This window comes from Pieris rapae, chromosome 16 (assembly GCF_905147795.1).
Source record: "Pieris rapae chromosome 16, ilPieRapa1.1, whole genome shotgun sequence".
Lineage (NCBI taxonomy): Eukaryota > Metazoa > Arthropoda > Insecta > Lepidoptera > Pieridae > Pieris > Pieris rapae.
In genome coordinates, this window is record NC_059524.1 from 1,212,912 (window position 1) to 1,237,864 (window position 24,953).

At 32.9% G+C, this 24,953-nt stretch overlaps 2 protein-coding genes and 1 long non-coding RNA gene across 4 annotated transcripts; all 3 read right to left on the bottom strand.

The window, feature by feature from the left end:
• Positions 1-2,016: 2,016 nt before the first annotated feature.
• On the bottom strand, positions 2,017-11,667 carry LOC111002974 (elongation of very long chain fatty acids protein-like). Of its 2 annotated transcripts, none has more exons than XM_022273282.2 (6): positions 11,521-11,667; positions 8,485-8,675; positions 5,330-5,461; positions 5,150-5,255; positions 4,462-4,598; positions 2,017-2,683 (listed from the first exon to the last, which is right to left on the bottom strand). In XM_022273282.2, the coding sequence occupies exons 1-6, from the start codon at positions 11,579-11,581 to the stop codon at positions 2,420-2,422; spliced, it is 891 nt and encodes a 296-aa protein (XP_022128974.2). In that variant the 5' UTR covers positions 11,582-11,667; the 3' UTR covers positions 2,017-2,419. The 2 variants fall into 2 exon arrangements, with proteins under 2 accessions (XP_022128974.2, XP_022128975.2); XM_022273283.2 differs by lacking the exon at positions 11,521-11,667 and adding an exon at positions 10,313-10,401.
• Positions 11,668-15,745: 4,078 nt separating this feature from the next.
• Positions 15,746-22,161, bottom strand: LOC111002975 (elongation of very long chain fatty acids protein 7-like). The gene is made up of 6 exons (XM_045631624.1): positions 21,977-22,161; positions 21,636-21,826; positions 18,421-18,558; positions 17,804-17,909; positions 17,110-17,246; positions 15,746-16,304 (listed from the first exon to the last, which is right to left on the bottom strand). Exons 1-6 carry the CDS (start codon positions 22,035-22,037, stop codon positions 16,053-16,055), a joined length of 885 nt encoding a protein of 294 aa, XP_045487580.1. The 5' UTR covers positions 22,038-22,161; the 3' UTR covers positions 15,746-16,052.
• An 884-nt stretch (positions 22,162-23,045) lies between these two features.
• On the bottom strand, positions 23,046-23,562 carry LOC123689864. Its single transcript, XR_006750734.1, has 2 exons — positions 23,479-23,562; positions 23,046-23,289 (listed from the first exon to the last, which is right to left on the bottom strand). It is a non-coding gene; the product is annotated as an uncharacterized LOC123689864 (long non-coding RNA).
• Between the last annotated feature and the right edge of the window lie 1,391 nt (positions 23,563-24,953).

Genomic DNA, 24,953 nt, shown 5'->3' on the forward strand with positions numbered 1-24,953 from the left:
TGTAAAATTACCGCACGCGATGTCGAGTTTGTTTTCGAGTCAACCCAATTCTATAATATAATTACTGAAAGGACCGCTTCTAATCTCTTTTTTTACACGTTGACTTATGTTTGTTCATAACTAAACAGACGTGTTTTAGCCACATTTGCATAAAATATATTTGTAGATTTGGGGGAAATCAAACAACGTTTTACGCCGTAAAAGCGCTTTGACAAACCCGCCACTTGTATTATTTAAACATTGTATTAAGTATTGTCTTTTAACGAAATCTTTAATGTCTTTTTGCGAAACGTCGGATAAATTTAAAATTATGTTTAAATAATTATAAGTTTACAATAATACATAAATTTAATCCGTTAAAAAGTGTTTTCTTTAAATTGTTCTAAGCTTTTGTTTACTAAAAAATAAAATAAGGCGAACTTAATTTCCTTCGGCTTGATTACAGTTACTCGATTAAAAATTAAATTAAAGAGAAGTGTTTACAGTTTAGTAATTTATTAAACATATTAGAATTAAAATAAAAAATGTATCGTGTATTCCTGATGGGATTTATTATTAATATTAATAAATCGTTTATTTGCACTAAAATATTACATATTTAAATTAATTGCTTAGATTATGTTCATTGAGCAAACTATCATGTGTATAGTATAGTTTCGTTGAAAATGAAATTTTGTTCGATTGAATTAAGGTTCAATTTTGAATATATAAAAGAATAAAGGAGAGGAAGAGAATTTACATATAAATTTTCTGTATACGCGCTAGTTTCCTTTAATTTAATAAAACATGTAACTACAGCTCAAAAGGGAAAAGAAAAAGGTTAGTCGACATCACTAGAGACAGAAGAGCTGGCAGCTACCTCGGACAAAGAATTTGACTAGCTATTCAAAGAGGGAACGCTGCCAGTATCTTCGGAACCTTGCCTAAAGGGACTCCTTTTATTAATATATTATCTTTTAAGTTTAAATCAATGCAAACTTCTTAGGTCTGAGCCTCAGACTTCTGTATATGTTCCGTGATCATTAGTTAATCTAATAGGCAAGTAGGTCATCAGCCTTCTGTCCCTGACGCAAGCCCTCAACTTTTTGGGTCTAAGGCAATCAGGTTTCATCACGATTTTTCTTTACTGTTTCAGCGAATGTTAAATGCGCAAATAGAAAGTCCATTAGTGCAGCCGGGGATGGAACCTACGGCCTAAGGGATGACAGTCCCACTCTGAATCCACTAGGCCAACGTTGTTATTTTATATTTTATAAGTTTAGTTATTGTTTATTCAATAAATATATTGTTTTAGTTATCTATGCTCAGAATTCAAAGTAAAAGTACAGAGATGTGTAGTAAGCGGTAAGAAATCAAAAATAAGGCGTGTCATGTGAAAAATAATACTTAATATTAAATCAATGCGTGACTTGATTTTTGGCGAGCAGCGGCCCTAGCTTTAAACAACTGCACCCTTCTAACCCTTCAATCAAGGTTAATATAGCTTTCATTGTATCTATATGCAATTTGTGTATTTTATTTGTTTAACATACAGAACAGACCTCAAAACAAATATCAGTGTAACTTTATTTAATTTAATTTTGGTATTAAATTTTGGACTCAATATACAAATCGTAAATACATTGTTATGGAGAATTTTTCCCCGGCGATAAATTTAATAATTAATATGTCTGTTACTAACATACAAATATCACAACATTTTTTACAGCTGTGATACTTTTTTGACATTCATCGCCTTTTGTCTTCAGTCACCGTGACCACGCACGCTGTAAAGCACGCGAAACGTCGGATAAATTTAAAATTATGTTTAAATAATTATAAGTTTACAATAATACATAACTTCAATCCGTTTAAAAAGTATTTTTCTTTAAATGTGTAAAAGTTTAGAAAGAGATATATTGGAGCTAGCCGTGTCAGGTGCACAGGACGGTCATAGTATGGAACCTTGTGGCAGGCTTTATTTCACTTGACTCACTGTACATTCGAGGGGCTTACCAAGTGTATTAAAAGAATTCATATAACTTAATATTTATTTTAGTAATAAGCAAAGTCAACCCAATCTGAATTATAAAATAATAGAAACACTTATAACAGACAGTTTCAGAATTCATACATGCCACAACGAGCTTAAAAGCATTTCCAGGACAATATTATATTTTTGTAAAAAAGTATGTATGTGTGTATCTCTTGTAAATAGTATTGTTTATAGGTATAAATACGGCTTAATTATTTTAACTATATACCTTCTATTATAAATGGTATTTAAAGGAATAAAACACTACCTTTAGTACAAACGTATCATAAAGCCAGCACAATTCGTTTACTTTCCAATACAGCCACGGAGCATTTGTGAAATTTTTATGCTAAAGATATACAATTCATTTTTTAATTTTTTTTATTACTATACATGTATTTACTGTTACGAACGAGAGTTTAGATTTTCTTTAACGTGCCGCGATTCGATCAAGCGTTGTATTTCAGTATGTTCGATGTTCTTCTCAACTTTCTCTTCCTTGGATTCTGTTTTAGATTGTTTTATATAGGTTTTGATATAGAAGTCTACGAATAGAATGAGCATGAAAAAGTTCTGCGGCAAGAACACAGCTGAGATCCAGCGGGGATAGGCACAATCCGGTATGAACACGATACAACCCATGTGTAGAACCATGATTAGGAATTGAAGCTGAAATTAAAAATTAAATTAGTTTCGTTTGTTAATAAAGTTCCATTACTCTGCAATGGGGGAAAGAATATACGCTTATATTCACTTCCTATAAGACACTGACCATCTCAGTTTTCTATGCATATCGAACTTTTTTTCTGTTTTTATATAAATCAGTCTTGAATTGTTACACCATTACAATTTTACATCTCTCTTTATAAAAATCTGTTTAAGCTGCGATGAAAAGAGAAAGATATAGACTTGACAGTTATGAGTAGAGGATTTCTATTTATGAAGTTATACTTCTTTAGGCGCGTTATGAAAAATTGATGAGAGTGAAATTTTACGATGCGCGCGCACCGTGTCACAAAATTAACAGAATGAAGTGAGTGGCGCATGGTGGCACGCACGTCGCCTCTGTTCACTGTGTATTTATATTAGTAATATTTATCCACATGCTTTCATTTTCTACATTTAAAACACGTGTTTTCATTATACAAGTGCGAATTTTATATGTGCGTCTGAATTATAATCAGAAGTGATTTAAATTGAATATTTAAATCAATACTAATGAATATTACAAAATATTTGTGAAATAACTGTGCTCATCAACCTTCCTAAGTGCTTCAATACAATTGATACTAACTATCCGTATATATTATTTTGTAATATAAATGAGAAAATTATTATTTAATATATTACATACTAAATATTATTAAATTATTAACGTTAAGTATTTACTGATTCATTTTAATATTTATCGTTAATTACTACTGCATTTTAGATTTTTTTCTATGCGCCAAAGAAGTATAACTTTCGTCTGTACATAAGTACATACACTCTTTTTTTTTATGTCGGAGCTTTAATGTCAGTTGTCAGCTCAGACAGATCCACCAAAATCGGCAAATCCAATAAACAACAAGTATTAAAAGGTTTTAAACCGATTTGATTTTGACACATTATTATAAGCTCTGTTTAATGACAATGACCGCTGACAGTAAAGCCATTGCTCCGACAGATACTTTTGTTCTAATGCCAACGTTCTAAAATGTTCCTCGAGCAATCAAGAATTATTTAAGAATAAAACTAGACGCTATTGAAGTATAAATGAAAATATTTTCAGATTTGTTAACAACTAGATTGAAATTGCTTTTTATTAATGTGTTTTGCTTCTGAATAACCTTAATAATTATAGTTTAAACTGATTGGAATGAGAAAACACACATTCATATATTTAGAATGTAGTGTAATAAGAGATTAATATAATTTTGATTTGTAAAGTCCTGCTAATAAATTTTTGCAATATATTTTCTGTTGTTATTAAAACATGACAATATTCAAAGTATGTGAAACAAATCAATAAGTAAGTGTTTTTCTTATCTACCTTTAATAGAATCGTTCGGTATATTTCTCTGTTAGGAAGTTGTCATCATGTGGATTGACTAATCTGACAAAATTTCCTAGTGTGAAGAACAAATTAAAAAATTAACTCCGGGAATCGAACCCAGGCATGGTTTTGCCGAAACTCAGCCATGTCCTTAATGTACAGAGCATACCATGTAATTTATAAAGGCTGGCCTTTAGGCGGCGGTATCCCATAACATCAGGTGAGGCTCCGGCTGCCTATTTTCCCCCTGATACATATAAAAAATTGCGTGCGTACAAAGTAAGTATACACATGTCAGAAGTGAAAACAGCCGCTTAAATTTAGCCTCATGCGCCTTAAGAAGTTTTATTTCAAGGATGTAGAAAGTCCTACTCAATACGGTTTCAAACAATTATTGTAAACATAGCCTTACAATTTGTAGCTGAGTGATGTACTTCTTCCACCATAGCGAGCCCTTCAAGCTTGGGACGGCTACTGTGAGCAGGTAATATGAGTACATTATTGCGTGTACGAATGAATTGAGTAATCCAACCATCGTGCCGTGGCCACCTGAAATTTGAGAGTTGTATATGCTACATGTGCCATTTGTTGTGCCATGCCCTCACAGTGCATTTCCCAATTAGCATTTCTAAAATTCTTATGCCCCATATGTAATGTACATAATTTTTTAAATTAAAATATTTAATTGTTCACTTATAGTTCAGGAAGAAATAACTAGGTCGAAACGAAACAGAATGAAAATTTTCAAAACACATAATGAAAAACTGAAATTCAAATTTCAAATAATTTGAATAAATTTCCAAGAAACTACCAATCAAGTGGCCCATCTGTAACAGTGCTGTAAACACATGGCCAGCGTATCGGAAATAGGTCTGCGAATAGATATTATTATACTCCTAAATTATGACAAGACATAATTTGGTGCATTAAAAATACTCAATTTTAGAGATATCCCAGGAGTTGACTGATTGTCACATCTGTCACAGGATACACCAGTGGGCGATAGGTTCGTCACGTCCCGACGCCCCCAAATAACATTAATAACGTTCAGCGATGTAAAGTCATTTGTGTCCGTTTCATAAGAATTGAAAAGAACATACCTGGATAGTACGCTGTACAAGCCCATGTAAGCACCACCATTCCTGTGTGGTGATAGACGTGAAGAAAAGATATTTGATTGAATTTCTTACGTAAAACAAAAAATACCTGTAATATTGTAATTAATTAAAGGATTAAACTCTGTACTATAAAAAACAAAAATATATAAAAAAAATACGCACCGTATCAAGTAAATCTAAGACTTTCAGTAAAAAATAGCAATATACTGCTTCAGCTGCTTTCAATCCAGATTCTGAATTTGAAAAATCAGTTGGTTCACATATCAATTTATAATTTGACCAAATTTGAACCCCCTAAAAGAACACGTTTATTAGTTAATGAATTTAAGAAAAAAACGCCATGCCTCATTCGGGGACTGCCGCAGTAAAGCTATTACATAGTATTTTTTATCAACTTTTGCAATTATAATTATTTATTTATTTTTTATTTATGCGTTTTGTTCTCTTATATTAATTTAATCTATCAATCTCTCAGACTCAGAATAACACGCCTATATAGTTTGTGTCACTCTAAACCGTACCGGCTACACCGGCCGCGCATATCATCGTGTGTTAGGTTCATTTTCGTTACGGAATTTCTTGATTCAGTCGGTACGCTCAAAGCCCGCGATAAAATCTATGCTACAGCTTAGAAAACACAACACGTATATATAGTATTTACAATATTCCAAACGGACATAGAAATAATAATAATAAAAATTGATAAAAATACAAAATTAAAACGATTTTAAAAACGTTGGTTCCTGTGTCACCTTAAAGGCTGGCGGTATTTTCTCGATTTATTGCAATACTCATCCGTTGAGCGACGAAAGCACCACCAGTGGTACTTAGCTACCAGGCGTTTGCGCAGGCGCAACTTAAATTTGTTTAGTGCCTCTGCACATGAGTCTTAAAAGGGATCCACAATCGAATATTAAGGAAATATTTTTTTTTATATTTTAAAGGTTTTTGTTACGTTGACAGTCATAATTGACAACAAGATGTACCTGTGAGTGAATATTTTTTATGTGAATCTCTAAATATGACGTTTAAATCTCTATGTAATATTAATGTTTCGAAAACGTTTAGTTATAGTCTTTAGTTAATTAAATTAAACTAAAGGTCAATGTTGTCTGATGAATATGCAAGAAGTTTAGAATTCTTGCTACACTGTATTTGTTCCATGACGCTTACTTTATTTTTGTATTTTATCATATTGAATTTATTGAACTACCATATCTATCATATGGTGTTGTTATTCAGCAACCTATATTTTTAACCTTTCTTTAAAAAATACAATTGAAATCCTGGTGAGTTTCGGTTTATATTTTTTCGTACTATAACCGTAACTGAAACGTATTGGAAGCGCAAGACTAAACGAGAGAGCGAGAATTTTCTTTGTCGTTTCTATGTTAGTTTAGAAATAAAACTGTCACACTCGCTTCGAAAGATTCTTCTATAATAATAATTAAAAACTAAATATTGTTTTAAATAAATCGTTACTCATAATAAGCTTTGGAATATATTTTTATTTCAGTACTTAAAAAAATATAATCTTTTGATATTTGATATATTTCATATCGTATGAACGTTTTTTTTTAATTTTAATAGTTTTAAATAAATACCGATATCGAATAGAATTCTTGAAATAAAACCTATTACAAAACAACTTAATTCAATAAAATTAAAAAAAAATGTAAAAATAAATTTATTTTAATTATATAAACATAGTTTATAAGTTAACTAATTCATTCAATATAGTGTTGCCTAGAAGAGATCGCTTGTTAGTGAAAGGCTGCTCGTTGCATCCCTTGTATTTTTTATGTATTGTGTTATTTGTGTTTTGCAACGAAGTGTAAATATATAAATAAAAATATAACTATATTTTCTTTACAACTTAAACTTGAATTGCTGAATTGAGAGACATCTGGGCAAAGAAAAGCTCCAATATATTGGTACACTGCTTTGAACATTGCCTGAAAGTATCTATTTTTATCTGAATGGTGTTATCTTAACTAAATACTGTTATTATAATACTTTGTTTGAAAAATACCATTTATTTAAAAAAACAAAAATCATATGAGTAAAATACAATTCGTGAAATAATAAGGTAAAGTTTAATTACGATAAAAACTAGTGATAGAGTATTCTTATTTATGTAAAATGAAGAAATAGACCTTTTGCCTATTAAGCAGATTCCTAAAGAATGTTTAGGTATGTACTGTGTAATACATTATGCTACATGATATACGGAATTATCCTTAAACAAACCGCATGAGACTGGTAAAATACACGAAATTAACGCAAGCGGAAGCTTGTTTGAAATAATATATGAGATATTGGGAATTGATGTTTTTGTTATACACTCAAATATTCGAATCATAATCGTTTATCTACAGCAAATTATAAACTCAACATCTTTGAAGTCATTAACGGGGATTGTTTGTTTGCTTGTCTTGTTTCTTAATTGATTTTATTTTTTTATAATCACTCTAAACTCAAAACTTAGACAAACAGAGACTTATCATACCAACTAGTTTTCAAAAAAATGTTGAAATTTTATATGTTCTAAACTATAATTTGGATATTTATATACTAAAAAGAAACGTTTTTTGTATCGCTTCAGTCATAGTTTGAATGCGAAATATAATATTTCAGTTTAGCCCAGCGATATTACGAATTTTCATACAAATAGATTTAACGAGAAATCAAAAGAGAATTTATAAGAAATCTGAATATCTCTAAGGCAACATAAACGCTGATTTTTTTGTCATCGTATGAATAAGAGATGTATAGCAGTTTAGGTTGTCAATCACTCGCAATAGACCCCTAGTACCTAAACTAAAACGTAAATCTAAACTTATAAATCAGCAGTGCTACCATTTTAGTTCTGGGCCTCAGATTGTTGTATCAATTATGGTCTTTTGGCAACCTTATAGGTAAGTAGGTGATCAGTCTGTACCTGAAACACGCTGTCGACTGTTTTTTTTTTTTTATAGAACGGGGGGCAAACGGGCTGGAGGCTCACCGGATGTTAAGTGAACACTCACATGAACACTCTCGATGCCAGCCGGCTCGCGACTACGATGCCGGCCTTTTAAGAATTTGTACGCTCTTTTCTTGAAGAACCCTAAGTTTGAGGCAAGCCTCACGATGTTTTTCTTCAACTATACGTTTTAAAAGATTCTTTTTGACACCCAAGTAATTCAGCCTTAGTATTTATTGTCGAATTCTGTCGTCGGAGCATTTTGTTTTAAGCTTTTTGTACACGAAGAAATTAAGGTGACTCAGAGCAACAGAGTGGTTTTTTAGTATTTAAGGAATTATGTCATACTTACGGTCACAAAAACATATGAACATAGTATCACTTGTAAAGCGTTATAAGCAATAAGGATGCGTTCTAAATTGAAGGGTTTTCTCTTCTCCATACATTTTGGTCCCCATTTCATAACAAACAGGAGGTATAATGCACATAGTCCAATTCCTTGATACGGTTTTCCAATCAGCGGCCAATGTTTTGTTCTAGGATCTGAAAAAAAAAACCATAAAAAAATCAATGACACTCCAACCTTTTTATGTCTGGGCTTCAAGTTTTGTATCTGTTTCATGATCGTGTGTTTGGTCGCCTGACACACGCCGTCGACTTTTTGTGTCTAGGCAAGCGGTTTCCCCACGATGTTTTCCTGCACCGTTCGAGCGAATGTTAAATGCGCACATAGAAAGAAAGTCCATTGGTGTGATCGAACCTACGACCCCAGAGATTAGTCGCACTCTGAAGCTGACACTGCTCATAATAAAAAACAATATGAAATATATTTTTTTGTCTTGTCTTCAAATGTTATCTAGACAGACGTTTGACCGCAATCCAATCCAATGTTAAATGTTTTCAAGGGTACAATCGTCGTATTTATTCTCAAGAGAAAGTTGTCTCCCAATTTCGGCACAGTTCTTGTCAATTGATAATTCTTTTTTATGCTGTATATATATCAATCTCTGCATATAGCAAGGACCAAAGTCAACCACTGCTGTCTGTGTATTGTCAAAATACTCGCGACCAATCAGAATAAAACGAAACAGTTCATCGTGTTGTCTTTTGTTTTGCTTTCTTTTCCTGATCGAACTTATATATCGAAATTATTTCAAAACCAATGAGTAAGTCATTGCTGAGGGTCTGCCTAGAACTTTTTTAAAAAGATCTAGTTCAAGTACTGATGTGTTAAGTTTTCGTACATTGGTCCCCTATAAACTGAAACGTATAGAATCGTAAGACTGAACGAAAGAACGATAGTTTTGTTTTGAGGTTTCTATGTTTTGAAATTTAACCGTGAAATAGATTTTCATTTCTTCAATCACAATAAATATATATTAAGACCTAATAGTCTAAATATGATGATGTAAAATAAAAAAATTAAAAATACGTTTATTTTGGAACATAAGATCATCAAGGTATCACTTATTCCACGTCATTAAATTCGAACCTGTAGGCATCCCTACTCATCGGCAAAGAAGACAGAGGGTGTAGGCCGAGAGAAAAAGCCGGCGTAAAAAACTCTCGGTACCTACTCTTTTAAAAAAAGCAAATCATCAAACAATATACTACAATATTTAAAACAAATATAGCAAATTAATTAGAAGTAGCCTGTCTAGCACTAGTCCCAGGCCCTTTTATCAACTAGATAATCGCTAACTTTATAGTAAGCCTTTGCTTACACAGTTTTTCTTTAATACATTTCTTAAATTTATTTAAAAGGCAGAGATAAAAGAGCCTCTGGGATTTTATTAAAGAAAAGTATCCCTTTTCCCAAAAAAGAATTACTAACTTTACATAGTCTAGTACGGGTAAATTGCAGTTTGTGTTTGTTCCGAGTATTGACATTGTGCGAAATACCAATTTAATTTATACGTTAATTCATTTAATTTTCATTTAATTCACTTAATTCATTTAATATAAACAATTTTATTTTCTTTACAACTTAAGCCTGACAGACTCGCTAAACTGAGAGACATGTTATTATATTATGAATAAATAAGGTCAAAAATCGGCTCGCAATAAGGCCACATGGCTGTAGGTCTACCATGAGCTCTTATTACTCAGTTCTCTTATTTCTCAGTGGACAAGAGTCCATTTCACCATCTTGGTCATCTCTGTCAAAGCGCTCTACGTACCTACAGTTTTCCTTCACATTTTAAACACAAAACTCGAAGCAGTACCTACTAAACGCCTTCAACTGACTACAATTGAAAACGAAACGTAACATTAAACGCATTTTGTAATTAAAACTATGTTTATAACATTTTGACAAAAACATTTATATATGTATACATTCAGTATTTTGAATTTAATAAGAATTGCTAATTAACATCCAAAACTGAACTTTGGGAAATGACTCTGCGGTAACATTTTGTTTCGCGTTCCATTTTCACTATTATTTTTAGTATTATTATATTTATATTTAGTATAATTTTAAATCAAAGTTATAGATCTAGTATCTGAACTTAAATATTAATGAGTAAAATTTGTTGGTAAAATAATGTTTAAAGAACACAGAAACTTTTTAAACGAGCGAAATACACGTCGCCATTAGCCGTCCCAATTTTATTTATTTATTGAGTTTACGACATCATACATAATTCTAAGTCTACTGAAAATTTTACAAAATCTAACATCTAAAATCTGTGACAAGAATGGTAAAGTTTATAAAAAAAAATAATTAAAATATAAAAACAAATGTGTAGGAAAAGATAAACACACAATAAATACTTTTTTGTGTGTACAAAATCTTAGCCACGCTCCATATATACATTGGTATATGAAGATAAATAAAATACCACAATAATAAAGTATAAAAAAAAAGAAAAATTATTTTAAACGCCATGGATCTAGGTCGTTTATCAATCTGGATATTAGTTGGACAATGCGGAGGATGGAATAACTAGTAGGTATATCAAATTATTCTCTAACCTAATTTCGTATGTTGACAAGTTTTCTTTTGAAATACTGCAGCTAGATTAATATTTTTTGTATATTTATATTTATAATGTAATTTATTACATACACATATAATAATAGTATGTAATAACTAATATTACCATATTAATAGCTTACCATTATTAGCTATACCATACTAATATTTCTCAGCGCATTCATGAACATGAAACTTTCAAGTGATGTAATGATATTATGATATACTAACTTCCAAAACTACATTCTCATTTATATACAAACCGCTCAGCCCGTCTCAAGCTCTATATATTGTTTCTTTTATCCTGGTAATATATCAATATCTAAGCGAAATAAATCTAAATAGTTTGTCGGTGTGAACACAAATTACACTTTTAAATGATGGTTTAGTTACTTATAAACTATAACTTACCACATAACTCATCAAACAAAAAACGGTACTCGATGACTAATTTTTCAATTAAAGCCGCCATTTTAATATTGAAATATGAAGCGATATATTTCGCTAATATTCATATAAATTTTTATAACAACACTTATTCGACCGATCACGTCTAAACAAAAAAGACAATGAAATCAATTGGTCGGATTAATTTGCATTTTTATACGGTCATTGTTTCGATGACGGCCATTTATTTAAATATAAAAGTGTATTTTTAAATAATTTAGAAAAGAATATTGATTGAAAAAAATTTTCAATAAAGTTTCTGTTATTGATCAGCTAAATCTTAGTACATTAATATATTTTATATATGACATTCATAACAACGTCGATCACGCTGCCAATTACATTTTTTTTTAATTTTCTACACAAAGATAAAATTTAACATATCGATCTAGACTAATTTAAGACTAATATGTAATTTAAAACTAACCTAGTTAACTAAATACAATATTTACAATAAGAAAGCTTCCAATAACAATACTTAGAGTCTCTATGAGTTAGACACAATTTCTTTAATGGCAAATTACCATAATATAATTGATTAAAAACAGTCATGTCTAGTTACACTGGCATTTACTGAACATTTTCATTTCATAAAAAGAAATAGTTCAGGAAGTTACGACAGAAAGAGAAATATACGAGCTATAATATAACCAGTAATAATAATATTAATAGCCTTTATTCAGATACATTTTACATTTTATATTTACATTTAAACAAAGCAATATTAATTTCTAGTGTATCTGTGTGCCCTTTTTTGGCAAAGGCCTCCTCCAAATCCCGCCATTCCTCTCTGCACTGTGCCACTCTTTACCATGTACCACCTGCTGTTTCTTTAATGTGGTCTATCCACATCCTGAATTTTCTCCCTCTTTTGCGTATGCTGTACCTTGGGCACCAGTTAAGTAGTTTTTTGGTCCACTTTTCTGTACCTCTTGCCATGAGTCCCGCCCATTTCCACTTTAGTTTATTGATTATTATTGTAACATCTGTTACCTTAGTTATTTAACCAGTGTTATAGTCTATATACACCATTTAACTCAAGAACGTTTCCTTTTCAGTGAAATTGGTTCAACTATGGAGGGGGCTTCGAACCTTCGAACCAGGAAACGGATAAAGGATTGCTTCTTATCCTATGTTCAATATGAAACATGGTCAAACAAAAAACTGAAAATGTATCAGTCAAAACATCAGTCTAGCCTAGCCATTTGTTAAAAATGTTATAACAAAACGCAACTGACAGTTATCCCTATTATCTAAGGTTATGTATGATTAACCATTTCAAATTCAATACCAAGACGTTCGACTTTACCGACAAATCCGTAATGCGACTAGGATTCCAAAGATTGCCAATGAAAGGTCAAAGGACTGAAGAAGAACCAGAAATTGCGCGCAAATTGCACAAGAAAGTTATGCGTTAGTATGACTCGTTTGCGTGCTTCTCAATCACAAGAGACAGACAGAACAAGGAAAACGCAGCTAGATTGTTAATGAGAAATCGTCGAGAAAACCTCAGAGATCAACAAATAGATAATGTTAAACACACATTTTTTTTTTGTATTTAAGACGCGTTGTACATCCGATTAGATTTATATAAAAGGGTGTTTATTATTGCCTCTTTGGATAGTAAGTCTCAATAATCATACTTACCGTCTTACAACGTCTTATATTCTGTAAAGTTGGCGTTTGGAATGAAATGCTGACAAAACTTCGTTATAATATTTGTTACCTTTAGTTCCTTTCCTTTTTAAAATATTTTTCGTCCAAACATTTTAAAACGCGTAACATAAATAATTTGCAAAATTTTTTTTTATGTAATAAGTAATGTAAAGTGACATCATATGTAGTGTTGGAAGTTAAAGACCTCGTGAAGCCAGCCAAAGGCCAAGACAAGATACTATGCATGCTAATTAATGTTTATTTTAATATTCAGTCTCGTTTTAATAGTCTACTGAACAGAAACTAATATAATGTAATAAAAACTTGCCTACAGACGAACATTTGTTGCTTGAAAAGAAGATCGTAAGGGCTAAAGCAAACTTCAGTTTCTACACATGCTACAGCATGTGTCTTAAGCCTTGGGAAACTTTTTAAGTACAAAATATCTGACAAAGCTTTAATAATGCTTGGATTGATTTCGAGGTCAGCTGTTCTGATATTTGAAGGACGTATATCGGTAGTTTTTTTTATAGAACAGGGGGTAAACGGGCAGGAGGCTCACTTGATGTTAAGTGATACCGCCGCCCATGGACACTCTCAATGCCAGAGGGCTCGCGAGTTCGTTGCCGGCCGATTAAGAATTGGTACGCTCTTTTTTTGAAGGACCCTAAGTCGAATTGGTTCGGAAATACTTCAATCGGCAGCTGGTTCCACAAAGTGGTGGTGCGCGGCAAAAACTGCCTAGAAAAACGCGCAGTTGCAGTTGGTCAATTTCTACATGAGGTTGGAGGAACCGGTAGATTCATCGTCGTCTAGCGACGTATTGTTTTGTTTTCTAAGATGGGGAAACTGTAAATCTATCTGATACTCAATTCTGTTTTCGGAATGTTTGCTCAATCCATGCTTTATCTAAGTTACATGTGTAGAGAAACTATACCTGGGGGAGTGGGGTTAGTAGCCTTGTCTATGTCCTCAATCTTAAAAAGCGATTTTGCATGGCCACTTTTAAAAAGGTGTACTTACGTCATGTGTTAGGAGCTTATCTTTCTGATTGAACGATCATTTATCGAGAAGGTTGGAGATGCTATCAGGTTCAATGTCTTGGTAGGGTCAAGTTCGGGGTCTGTGGGGAGTTTGTGGAACATTGGGTATGATGGATACCTTCGAGGTAGACTGATGCGAAATCGCGGATTGTGACGGCCAAGGTCAGTAATGATCAAGAGGCGATATTTTTAGCAACTGTTAGAATGGAATTAGTAGTGACTCGTATAAGATTTGTGCGTAGACGGTTTCATGATACGCTTGCGTTTGGCGGATTAGAGGATAGAGCTCAGCTGTTACCTGCCTCCGTCCATTAGCGAGCTGAAGGCATTATTCATGTTTAAGTGGTTCTGAATCAAGTTTGAGTCCCACATAATCCCTGCTTGAGCAAAATACTGGCAGCATTTCCTGACGTTAACAAAAAAAAGTCTTCGATAACACTTGTTTAGATTTCATTTGAACATTGACCAACTGCTGACATGGCACACGTGTGTTCCAAATCTTAACAGCTGAAAAATAATTTTAAATATATATTATTTGAATATTGATTAACTGCTGAGACGGCTCACCCATGTTCTAAATGTAAACAGCTGAAGATGAAACACTATCAGGTCACAAGAATAATATCATGTATGTGTGAATAGGTGTAAGTAGTATTTAAGAGTAGCTTATGGCTTTTAAAAGCAGAGGATTTTCTCATAGACACCCGTACGATCAGAGACTTAAAAAAATTTAATATGTTTTCACTGTACGACCGGAGAACTTTAACCGGTGTTACCTGTTTACATAAATTGCTAAATAATCATATACAGAGAATTAACTCTTACAGGGTATTAAAATTGTAGTCCCATACTCATTCTTTAGGGCTGAAATCACCAATATTTTCCAAGTTCCTTCTGCGAAAACCAAACTAGACACTAACGGATTGAACACAGCTTATCCGGAGCTATATATTCGGTAGCGGGCTGATTAGTTTTAGAGAAAGCATTGTTGGGTGCCTTTCTCGAATCTAATTCGCTGTTTTTCTAATGATTTTTTTTATGCTTTATGTACCAAAAATTCTTGGTAATTTTATTTTATTGTGTCTTATTTTGTATATGTTTTTAATTAGTATTTTTTTTAAATAGGGATTTTTTGCAAAACTTATGTAATTGAAAATGATTTACAAAAAATTATCATGAAACAGATATCTGAGACTCAGATTTTCAATCTAATAGGCAAGTAGGTGATCAGCCTCCAGTGCCTGGCACACGTCGTTGACTTTTTGGGTCTAAGACATGTCGGTTTCCTCACGATGTTTTCCTACACCGGAGCAAATGTTAAATGCCCACATAGAAAGAAAGTCCATTGGTGTACAGCCGGGGATCGAACCTACGACGTCAGTTATGAGAGTCGCTAGCACGCTGAAGCCACTAGGCCAACACTGCTCAGTTGCGACATATACATTCGATAAGGGTTAGGTTGACAAAGGAGGGTAAATAAAATAATTATATATTAATGTCGTATAATAGAACAAGAATATAAATAAAAGCTTAGATTTAGCATAAAGTACATATTCAAAGAATCGTTCCAATTCACTAATCATTTATCTTTCATATCTCCATAATACTCTTTCATAAGTCTCTTTTTGTTAAATGTTGTCTACGCTGTGTTGAAAAGAGACGTTAAGTAGGTACTATAGTTACGGTATTTAGTTGAAATAATTATACATTTTGATATTTTTTTTAAATAAGGTGGTATATTCATGAGAAATCTTATTATTAAATAGATAAAAAGAGATATTTTTTTTTTAATAAAAATCATAATTCCTTTTGACTGTCTACCACAGACCGTTGACGTACGATCGACTCTTCAAAGATATTTTCTTTGCTTTCAGACTGTACTGGTGCGACCTTTGGTTTCTTTATATAGGTCCTTATGTAAAAGTCCACGAATAAAGTGAGCATAAACAAATCATTAGGGAGGAAGGGTATTGCTATCCAGCGTGGGTATCCGCAGTCTTGCTTGAAGACCAAGGCAAACATATGGAAACAGCACCAGGCCAGCTGAATCTGTAACAAAGAATTTGTTATATTACAGATAAGGTATAAAATTTCGTTGTATACACTGTAAACTATATGTAACGAAACAAAAGGGACTGTACATTTGACAACGTTATAGAGAGTTAAGAGAGAGTAGAGTCGTGTACTATGCGGTGGTGTTAATTATTTCGACAATGTTTTGCGTGTTGTTTCCACAAGATTGTAAGTGCGTGCTATAAAAACTATTTTTAAACCATAATTGTCTTAATATAATAAAAATAAAATCAAATATACATTTATAAGCATTTATAATTTTCTTAACCTACATATTATCTAATAAGAAAAATAATAAATGGAAAATAAAAACAAATTTAAAAAGTTGGGTTATTCCTGCAGCGAGGAAAACATCAGCTCTAGGAACACCGGCAACCCGGAAAGACTTATACTTGAGCCCTATATTATTACAAAAAAACTTGAGAAGTGTCCCTTGACAAGTTGAAGTTCCTTTCGATTAATTAGTGAAGGAATTGTAATATTATTATTTTTTAGTTATAATAGTATTTTTTTAATTATTAACAAATATTATGAAATGTAAACTGAATCCGTAGGCCCAATTATAGTAATTAGAGTGCCTAAAATTATTATTTTGTATCAGTTTATTGTGTTTCATTTGGAAAACAAATCTGAAGATAGAGACATCTATTGACACCTATGTACATTTTTCCGAAAAAAGGTTCAGTTTCATCATAGAGATGTCGCTAGTTATTTTTTTCCGTCTAGCCCCCTTTCGCAACGCGCGATAAGGAACTTCGCACCAATAATTACTGATACTTACAATTTGTAATTGCGTAATATGTTTTTTCCACCACAACGACTGTTTCACACTTGGCATCGCGACTGTGAGGAGGTAGTAGCCATACATAACTACGTGCACGAAGGAGTTCACCATGCCTATCAGAGTTCCGTGGCCACCTTAAACGAGAAACAGCAATGTCACATGAGAGAAATAACTCAGTTACCAGTTGGTAAACATTTTTCAATTTAGATCTAAAACTTGACGCTCCACATCTCTTGCTCTTGCTTTGGTCTGTGTTTTCCATCAGTTTCTGTCCAGCACCTCTCTACTGTATACAGTTTTGAGGACGAATATTCTTTCACTTCATCAGTCCAGCCGGTTGGTGAACTGCCAAGTGAATTTGGCCAAGGATCAATACATATTAATTGTTTATAATTCAAGCATCACATACCTAGACAATAAAAGAATCTATAAGATATGAGTGATTTTTGGTAGTTCCCGCTCATAAGTCAGGGCTTCCGACTTACATATGTGTCCATTTATTTAAACATAATAGGAGGCAACCGGGCAGGAGGCTCACCTGATGATAAATGATACCACTACTCGCTCGCAAGAGCGATGCCGGCCTTTTAAGAAATGGACCCCAAGTCGAAAGAGTTCGGAAATACTACACTGAGCAGCTTTGTTTTGGGTAATGGGTAATCATCAAGTTATACATATGTATATTAATTACCTGGAAAATATGTTGTTGCTCCCCAAATCAGCATCACCATTCCTGTGTGATGGTAAACATGGAGAAATGAAATTTGGTTGAACTTCTTTCTCAGAACGAAGAATATCTGAAAACATAACATAGTGGTATTAATCATTAGCTATTATAAATTTCAATTATTTAGTATTTCTTTCTCATAATATATTAACTGTAATTTTTAAATTCATTAAGAAATGTCTGGAATTTTTATTATTTCTGCTCCTAATAGATCTAAATAGTAGAGCTTTTTGTTTCATTTTTACAGCTACCTGAGACCTGGATTTCTGCCTTAAAAATGTTCTTCGTTATCTAAATGGCATATATCTGCTATCGATGTTTTTACAGATTGAAATCCCTGTAGATTAACAAAGCAACGTACGAACTTAGCGCATTATAAAAAATATGTCGTCGCCAATATAAGGGAGAAAATGTATATGTTTTTAGTCTAATTTATTTAGAATTTTAATAATCATCAAATTCAATATTATAATTATAGTTTAACGCCGTAATTCCACCTTTACCTTTACCAGTACTTTAAAATAATTTTCTTACATTTCAAATAAAAAAAACTCAAAAAGTACAATAAAATATGTAATTACCGTGTCAAGTAAATCCAGATACTTGAGCATGTAGTAGTGGTGAACCATTCCAGCTATGTTCAATGCATGTTCACTATTGCTATAATCTATTGGTTCACAAAGCCATCTATAATTCCAACCCCACGCGTAAATGATGGTCTAAAATTTAATAAAAATAAATTTTCTCAGATCGACTTGAAATATAAAGTAGTTATAAAGAGCAAGATTAAATGGCATACTAATGAAATAAATTGAAATATAGCTTGGATAAATTCAGTCGAAGTAAAAAGGGTATTTAAGGCTCAAAACAGAGCAATTAGAGGAGCCAACTTTCTTGATAGTTGTTTACCTATATTTAAGAATCTGACAATTTTATCTCTTTCCTGTATTTCTATTTTAGACATGCATTCGTGTTTTGCAAGAGTTAGCTTCACTGCATCATTGATTTGGTTTATGGCAAGTCACATGACAGATAGGGAGCAGTGTGTGGAATGTGATGCCATTCAATCTAAAAAATATTACAGTTGGTCTGGCGTGATGCAAGGGAGCAATTTAGGGCCTCCTTTAGAATTTTTTATTTAATATTTAATAATTGTAAATGATCTACCAGGAGTAGTAGAAGAGGCAAAATGTGTGCTTTTCGCGCATGATCTTGATGATCACAAATTAATCTAATTATATAATAATACAAAAATACCCTATCATGTCTTGGGCATGGTAGGGTATAACAAGTTAGAGGTAAGGAGGGACCTTACTATCATATTATATTTTTTTTAAAGGTCCTTAGAGGTAAAGTGAAATGTTAGGAGAGACTGGAACTGCGTGTGCCAAAGAACTACACTCGAAGTGGTAAGCAGTCGCAATTGCTGGCAGTACCTAGGGCGCGTACGAATTTACTCAGATAAGCAGCATTTACGGGTGTATTGCGCACCCTAAATATTATTGCGTGTGAGTATTGAGTTGCACACTGGCTGTGCCATTGATTCACAAGAATTGCATTATTTATAATAAGATATAAAATTAGGTTTTAAGATTTTACCTATTCTTGAAATACATTATTATTATTATAATTTAAATAATATATAAGCAATACAGTAACGATTACAGGAAGAATAATCTTTTGGGTTTCGACCTCAGAGCTTCAAGAAAAGAGCGTACCAATTCTTGGCCTTCTTAGAATCAACGCACTTTCGAGCCTTCCGGCAATGTCCATATCACTTAACATCAGATGAGTCGCCTCCTACCCGTTGGCCTACATCCTAATACATAAAAAAATTATCTACATAGGTGACGATTTAACAAAACATTAGTGAGAAATAGATGGATTGGCCATTTGCTTCGTGTCCAATAAAAACGTAACGATGACTGGGCGTTATGGAAATCTGTCACGAAAATAACACAATATAGAACAGAAAGACGTTTTAATCAGGAATTGTAATTATGCGCATGACATGGAGTTTGTAACTACTTGAACTGATCGGAGTTCAAGTTCCATTTTGTTTGTATATTAATTTTTTCATCGATTTACATACTAGGCCGCTAATTTATTAATTTTACAAATTGAGGCATAGTAAGTGTGCGAATTTTCAACCATTCATACGCAATCGAGCAAATGTGAATTTTACAAACCCACGTTACCACCTTTTTAGGCCTCAGATATTTGTCTATTTCATGATTTTTAGTTTAATAGGCAAGTAGGTGATAAGCCTACCTCTCGACACTCGCCTTAGAATTTTTCTACGCGGCAAGTCGAAACTTAAATGCGCAGAAAGTCTTTTAGTTCACAGCCGGGGATCGAACCTACGACTTCCGGGATGAAAATCGCTCGCTGTGGCGCTAAAGCCAAACGATTTTACAAATACAAAAATTTTTGCTAGGACTATGTCGCGTATTATAAAAAAGTACATGAAACTCGGTGTTTATCGTCTATATATAGGACATGTCATGAATCAATATTTACAATTGAATAAAGAGAGTGGATCGATCAAAAAAGCATATTTATCTTTTCTCGCCGAATAATTTTCACGATTGAAGAACACTACTATAAGCGAAATGATAAACTGTACGCTCACAGTCCTGAAGAATCTGCTCTAGTATTCGGAAATGTAAAACGTGGTCATCATCCTGCGATGATGATTTGGTGGTGTTTCTTATAGTTTCTTATCAGATCCCCGTTATCCAGGACGTTGCGCTTACTAAATGCCGTCTCCGATACTATCGACATATTTGTATGTTTGCAGAGTGAATTCACAGTAGCGATATTGTGTAAATTATGTGTCTAGTTTTTATGTACATTATTATATTTTTATGAAATGTTTCTCCACATTGTCGTATTGGCGTAGGTTGTAAAGAAAATGTATGTATGTCTGAAATAAATAAATAAAGGAGTCAAATCTTCAGCCAAAGTGAATACATACATTCTCGGATCATGTTGTGAAACCTCTCAGCAATTGACTTAAAAAAAAACATGAACTTTTCAGCAGGATTCTGTACCTGGTTATAAGGCACGTACTACTCAAGCCTGGCTTGGAACCAATGTTCCGGAGTGTAAAAGAACTAAAGAGTGGCCCTCATCTAGTCCAGACCATCTACATAACTTTATGACTTTAAATTATGGTTAGTTTTAGAGGACATAGCCTGCTATAAACGACACGGCAACATAGTGTTTAAAAAAATCTTTGGAGCAAGTAGTGGCGAAATTTCCCTTGGAAGAAGTGCGTAAATCCATGGGTTCGTGGCCACACAGATGAAAGTGTTTTAGGCAAGTGGCAATGTTGTATTCTCCTTAGATAAGTCTATCCACCCCAGAATGTCTGTGTCTGTCTGGATCCTAAAAATTCACGCGCCTGGCTAGTATTTAAAATAACCGAAACACGCCGATACAATTAACCCACAATAAATGTGTAGATAAAAAACCTTGTAGTATAGAACGTTTTTCGATGTATTACGTAAAAATATAATGTATGGTAATCTTATGTATTATATGCATTGATTATGACATTATACAACCTAGCTTCGAAAATTTAACATTCTTATTACTAATATATCGAAATAAATCTCGTTTAAATGATGAATGAAGCTGATAAGTTCAACTATGACAAGGATGCTTATTCTGACTCTTCTCAACCTGGAGATTTAGCAAATTTGTGGCGTCACTGGCTTTAGGTGGCCTTGCAGACGACTGCAATCGAATATTTGTGAGGAAGACAAGTTGTATATAACATTCACCTACTTACCTCATAAAAGACATAAGCACATGCTAAAACTTGCACAAGATTATGTATTATCATAAGCTTATCGACATTGTATGGCTGTCTGTTTTTCATCCAATTCGGTCCGATTTTTAGTACAAACAACAGATATAGACCGAGTACGCATAATCCTTGGTACGGTTTCGCTACTAGAAACCATGATTTTGTTCTTGGATCTGAAAGATTAAATTATCAAGTAACGTGTATAAGTAACGACAACTTAGGTATAAAGCTTTAAAACAAATATTTATTTATTTATTTATTAATATATAGATAAGAACGATAAATATTTTGTGATAGAGTTGGAATATCGTAATTTATCATACCTGCTAATTCTTCGAAGATAAAACCATACCCGCGCCAAATAGTTCTTATTAGAGTCGCCATTTTCTTTCAAAATTAAAAAAAAAGCCTATGTGAACAATCTAACACTGGCTTTAAATTTAAAAACTGAATTACGATTTTAGAATATAGTTTCCATAATTAATATGGCATCCATTCTATTGCGAACAGGGACTACAAGTGAGATCCCTATTTATGCCGCCTTATTTAAATTGATAATCACTTATTTGCATTTCAAATCAATTTAATGAGTAGGGTTTTCTAAGTTTTTGAAATTCTGTTGTGTAGAAGTAATCGTGTTATTATTTTCTATACTTTAGAATTAATTTCAAATGCAAAGGACTCACTAAGTCCAGATCAGGTTATCTGGCTTTCAATCCTGATCAGATACAACTTTTATATCAATATATTATATCTTAAGAACAAATTCCTGTTTAAAGGTAACTGTAAATTTAATTTTAAGTGGTATATTGTAACAGTAGTACCTACTTTGTACAACGCTTATATGGTTTCAATAACTTACCAGTTGCCACTGAAACACAGTTTTTTCTTTATATGCCCTTAAAAAGAGGTAAGATTTAATAAATGTCCTAATATCTGAAATAATTCCAATTTTTTTTTGTCAATTGCCTCTTAAAGTTTTACTTTTATGTAATGAACCAAAATTTATAAGTTTCTATTGACCGTTGTATTCCCGGGTCGAGGGACTTTTTCGATCGATTATATTGTTACTTTATTTCTGTAAGAATATAAGAGACGGAAAAGGTGGACCATACACATGACAGGAGATGCAGACACAGCGGGTCAAAATGGAGAAAAAATGTTACAAAATTGCAACCACGAGATAGAAAATGGAAAAGAGAAAAACAGTGCAAGAAATGGGCAGAAGATATAAAGAAAATAGGGTGCACAACTGGGACAAAAAGAGCTAACATTAGAAAAGAATGAAAGCAGCTGGGAGAGGCCCATTAAGTTAGGTTATGCAAGTAATATAATACAAATGTTTATATATATTGTTATGGGTTTTTGAACTATAAAATAAAACAAAATAAACACATTTTGAAATATTTATGACAAACCTTAAGCTAAGTAAATACTAACATGCATTAACTAATTAACTAAACTTATAAACTAAAATTAACCTTAACTAATAGGTTATGGGCGCCAGGAGGATTTTTATTCTTGGGTCATCCCACCAAAACCCGCTGTATTGTACAGGAGTGTTCACAACACAGTGACACTATCTTCATCCAAACATTTGTTTTATGAATATTAAATTTGAGGGCATTTCATAAAGCTAAAAAAACAAACCAAAAAAAAAAACATTTCAAATACTAAAACAAAATTAAGCCACAAGATAATAATAATAAAAAAAAAACACATACCCCTCAACACAGTAATAACACTAGAACCAGAATTTTATATAACACCAAAATGTTAATATTAAGTGTGTCACCGACACGTCCAATTATCGGCAAACACCAACCGTGTCTGTCCTCTCGTTCCTACCCTCTTACTATCACATTCCCCCTACATACAAAAGAAATGAAAAGGTATATATAAAAAAAAAACATTTTCATTTCTTTAACTGCTGCTCTCTATTCCAATATGGCTTTAAGTCCTTAGCGTGCCAAACCCCTAACGGTTTGCCGTAACAGTTATTCAACCTAAAAACATTATTTGATAATTTTTCAACAATTATAGCTTTATCAAACTTTGGTGCCAATTTAGCCATAAATTTTTTTCCTGCGTTAGACAAAAATTTATTCCTTTTCCAAACGGTATCACCCACATTAAATTTAGCCTCTCTATATTTTAAATTATAGTAAATTGTACTTTTTTTATGTGCGTCTTTTATCTTTTGTTCAACCTTCTCATAGATACTCAAAAGTTTCTTATTATCTACGAGATATTGTGTTTCATTAATGCTTAAAGATTTGTCGAATGTATTAACTGTATCATATGAATTACTTGTGACTTTGGGGGGGATAGCTGTTTCTCTGCCAAAGAAGAGGAAAGATGGAGTGTAGCCTGTGGTTTCATGAACTGAAGTCCTAACAGCATGAGCAAAACTTTGTAAGTTTACATCCCATTCATTATGTTTCTTACTAGTAATGAAACTTGATATCATTGTCCCAATAACCCTATTCACCCGTTCTGTAGGGTTACTCTGTGGATGATAATTAGGGGTATACCAAATTTGAGAGTTATAACTATTAATTAATTCTTTAAACAAATTTGATTCAAATTGCTTACCATTATCTGAGATAATTGCTTTTGGAACACCAAAAAGTAAAAATTGGCTTTCAACAATACTGCAAATCTTATCTGCTTTACCAGTTTTTAGCGGAAATAGTAAAACAAACTTACTAAAAAAACAGGTTATTACTAAAAGCATAGTGTTACCACGTTTGCTTCTTGGAAACGGTCCCATTAAATCTAATGATATAATTTGCCACGGTCTATTAACATGTCTCTGATGACCCATGTGACCAAAAGGTAAACGTTGAGAAACTTTAAATTTTGCACAAATTTCACTGTAAGCGTACGGCGCCTCGATCTGAAGCACCGCCGCTATAGTGGAAATGAAACTCGAAATGAAGTAGTAATTGTTCCGTATATTGATCGAACGTTAGTGATGGTAAAACACAATTATAAAGCGAAGCAAGCTTATGACTAACGTCCGTCCGGCACGGCTGCGTAAATCTATCTGGTATACAAATAATAACTTAAAACTAAGCCTTAAAACTACACGCTGGTAAAAGGGGCCGACCGTCCCTTTTGATACCTGCGTAGTCGCCGACCGTTTCATAGAACAACATCTGGCTGGCTGCTTCGTTTACATTGTTTCTTAATTACATTGTTCGTTGTCCGTAACAGTCTCCCCTCAGCGAAACCTTCCTATGATGTGAAGCTTTCCATAGGTAGGACAACGATGCGCATACCAGTCGTCTCAGCTTA

Bases quoted from the DNA above. Each gene is read 5' to 3' on its own strand.
- LOC111002975 (XM_045631624.1), bottom strand. From the start codon at position 22,037: ATGGCGACTCTAATAAGAACTATTTGGCGCGGGTATGGTTTTATCTTC. The intron at 17,910-18,420 runs GTAATTACATAT...TTATGTTTTCAG, and splicing joins ATCTGGATTTACTTGACACG to ATATTCTTCGTTCTGAGAAA. The intron at 17,247-17,803 runs GTAATTAATATA...TTCTCGTTTAAG, and splicing joins AGCAACAACATATTTTCCAG to GTGGCCACGGAACTCTGATA.
- LOC111002974 (XM_022273282.2), bottom strand. From the start codon at position 11,581: ATGGCGGCTTTAATTGAAAAATTAGTCATCGAGTACCGTTTTTTGTTT. The intron at 8,676-11,520 runs GTAAGTTATAGT...TTTTTTTTTCAG, and splicing joins TTTGTTTGATGAGTTATGTG to ATCCTAGAACAAAACATTGG. The intron at 2,684-4,461 runs GTAAGGCTATGT...TTTTAATTTCAG, and splicing joins ACATCACTCAGCTACAAATT to CTTCAATTCCTAATCATGGT.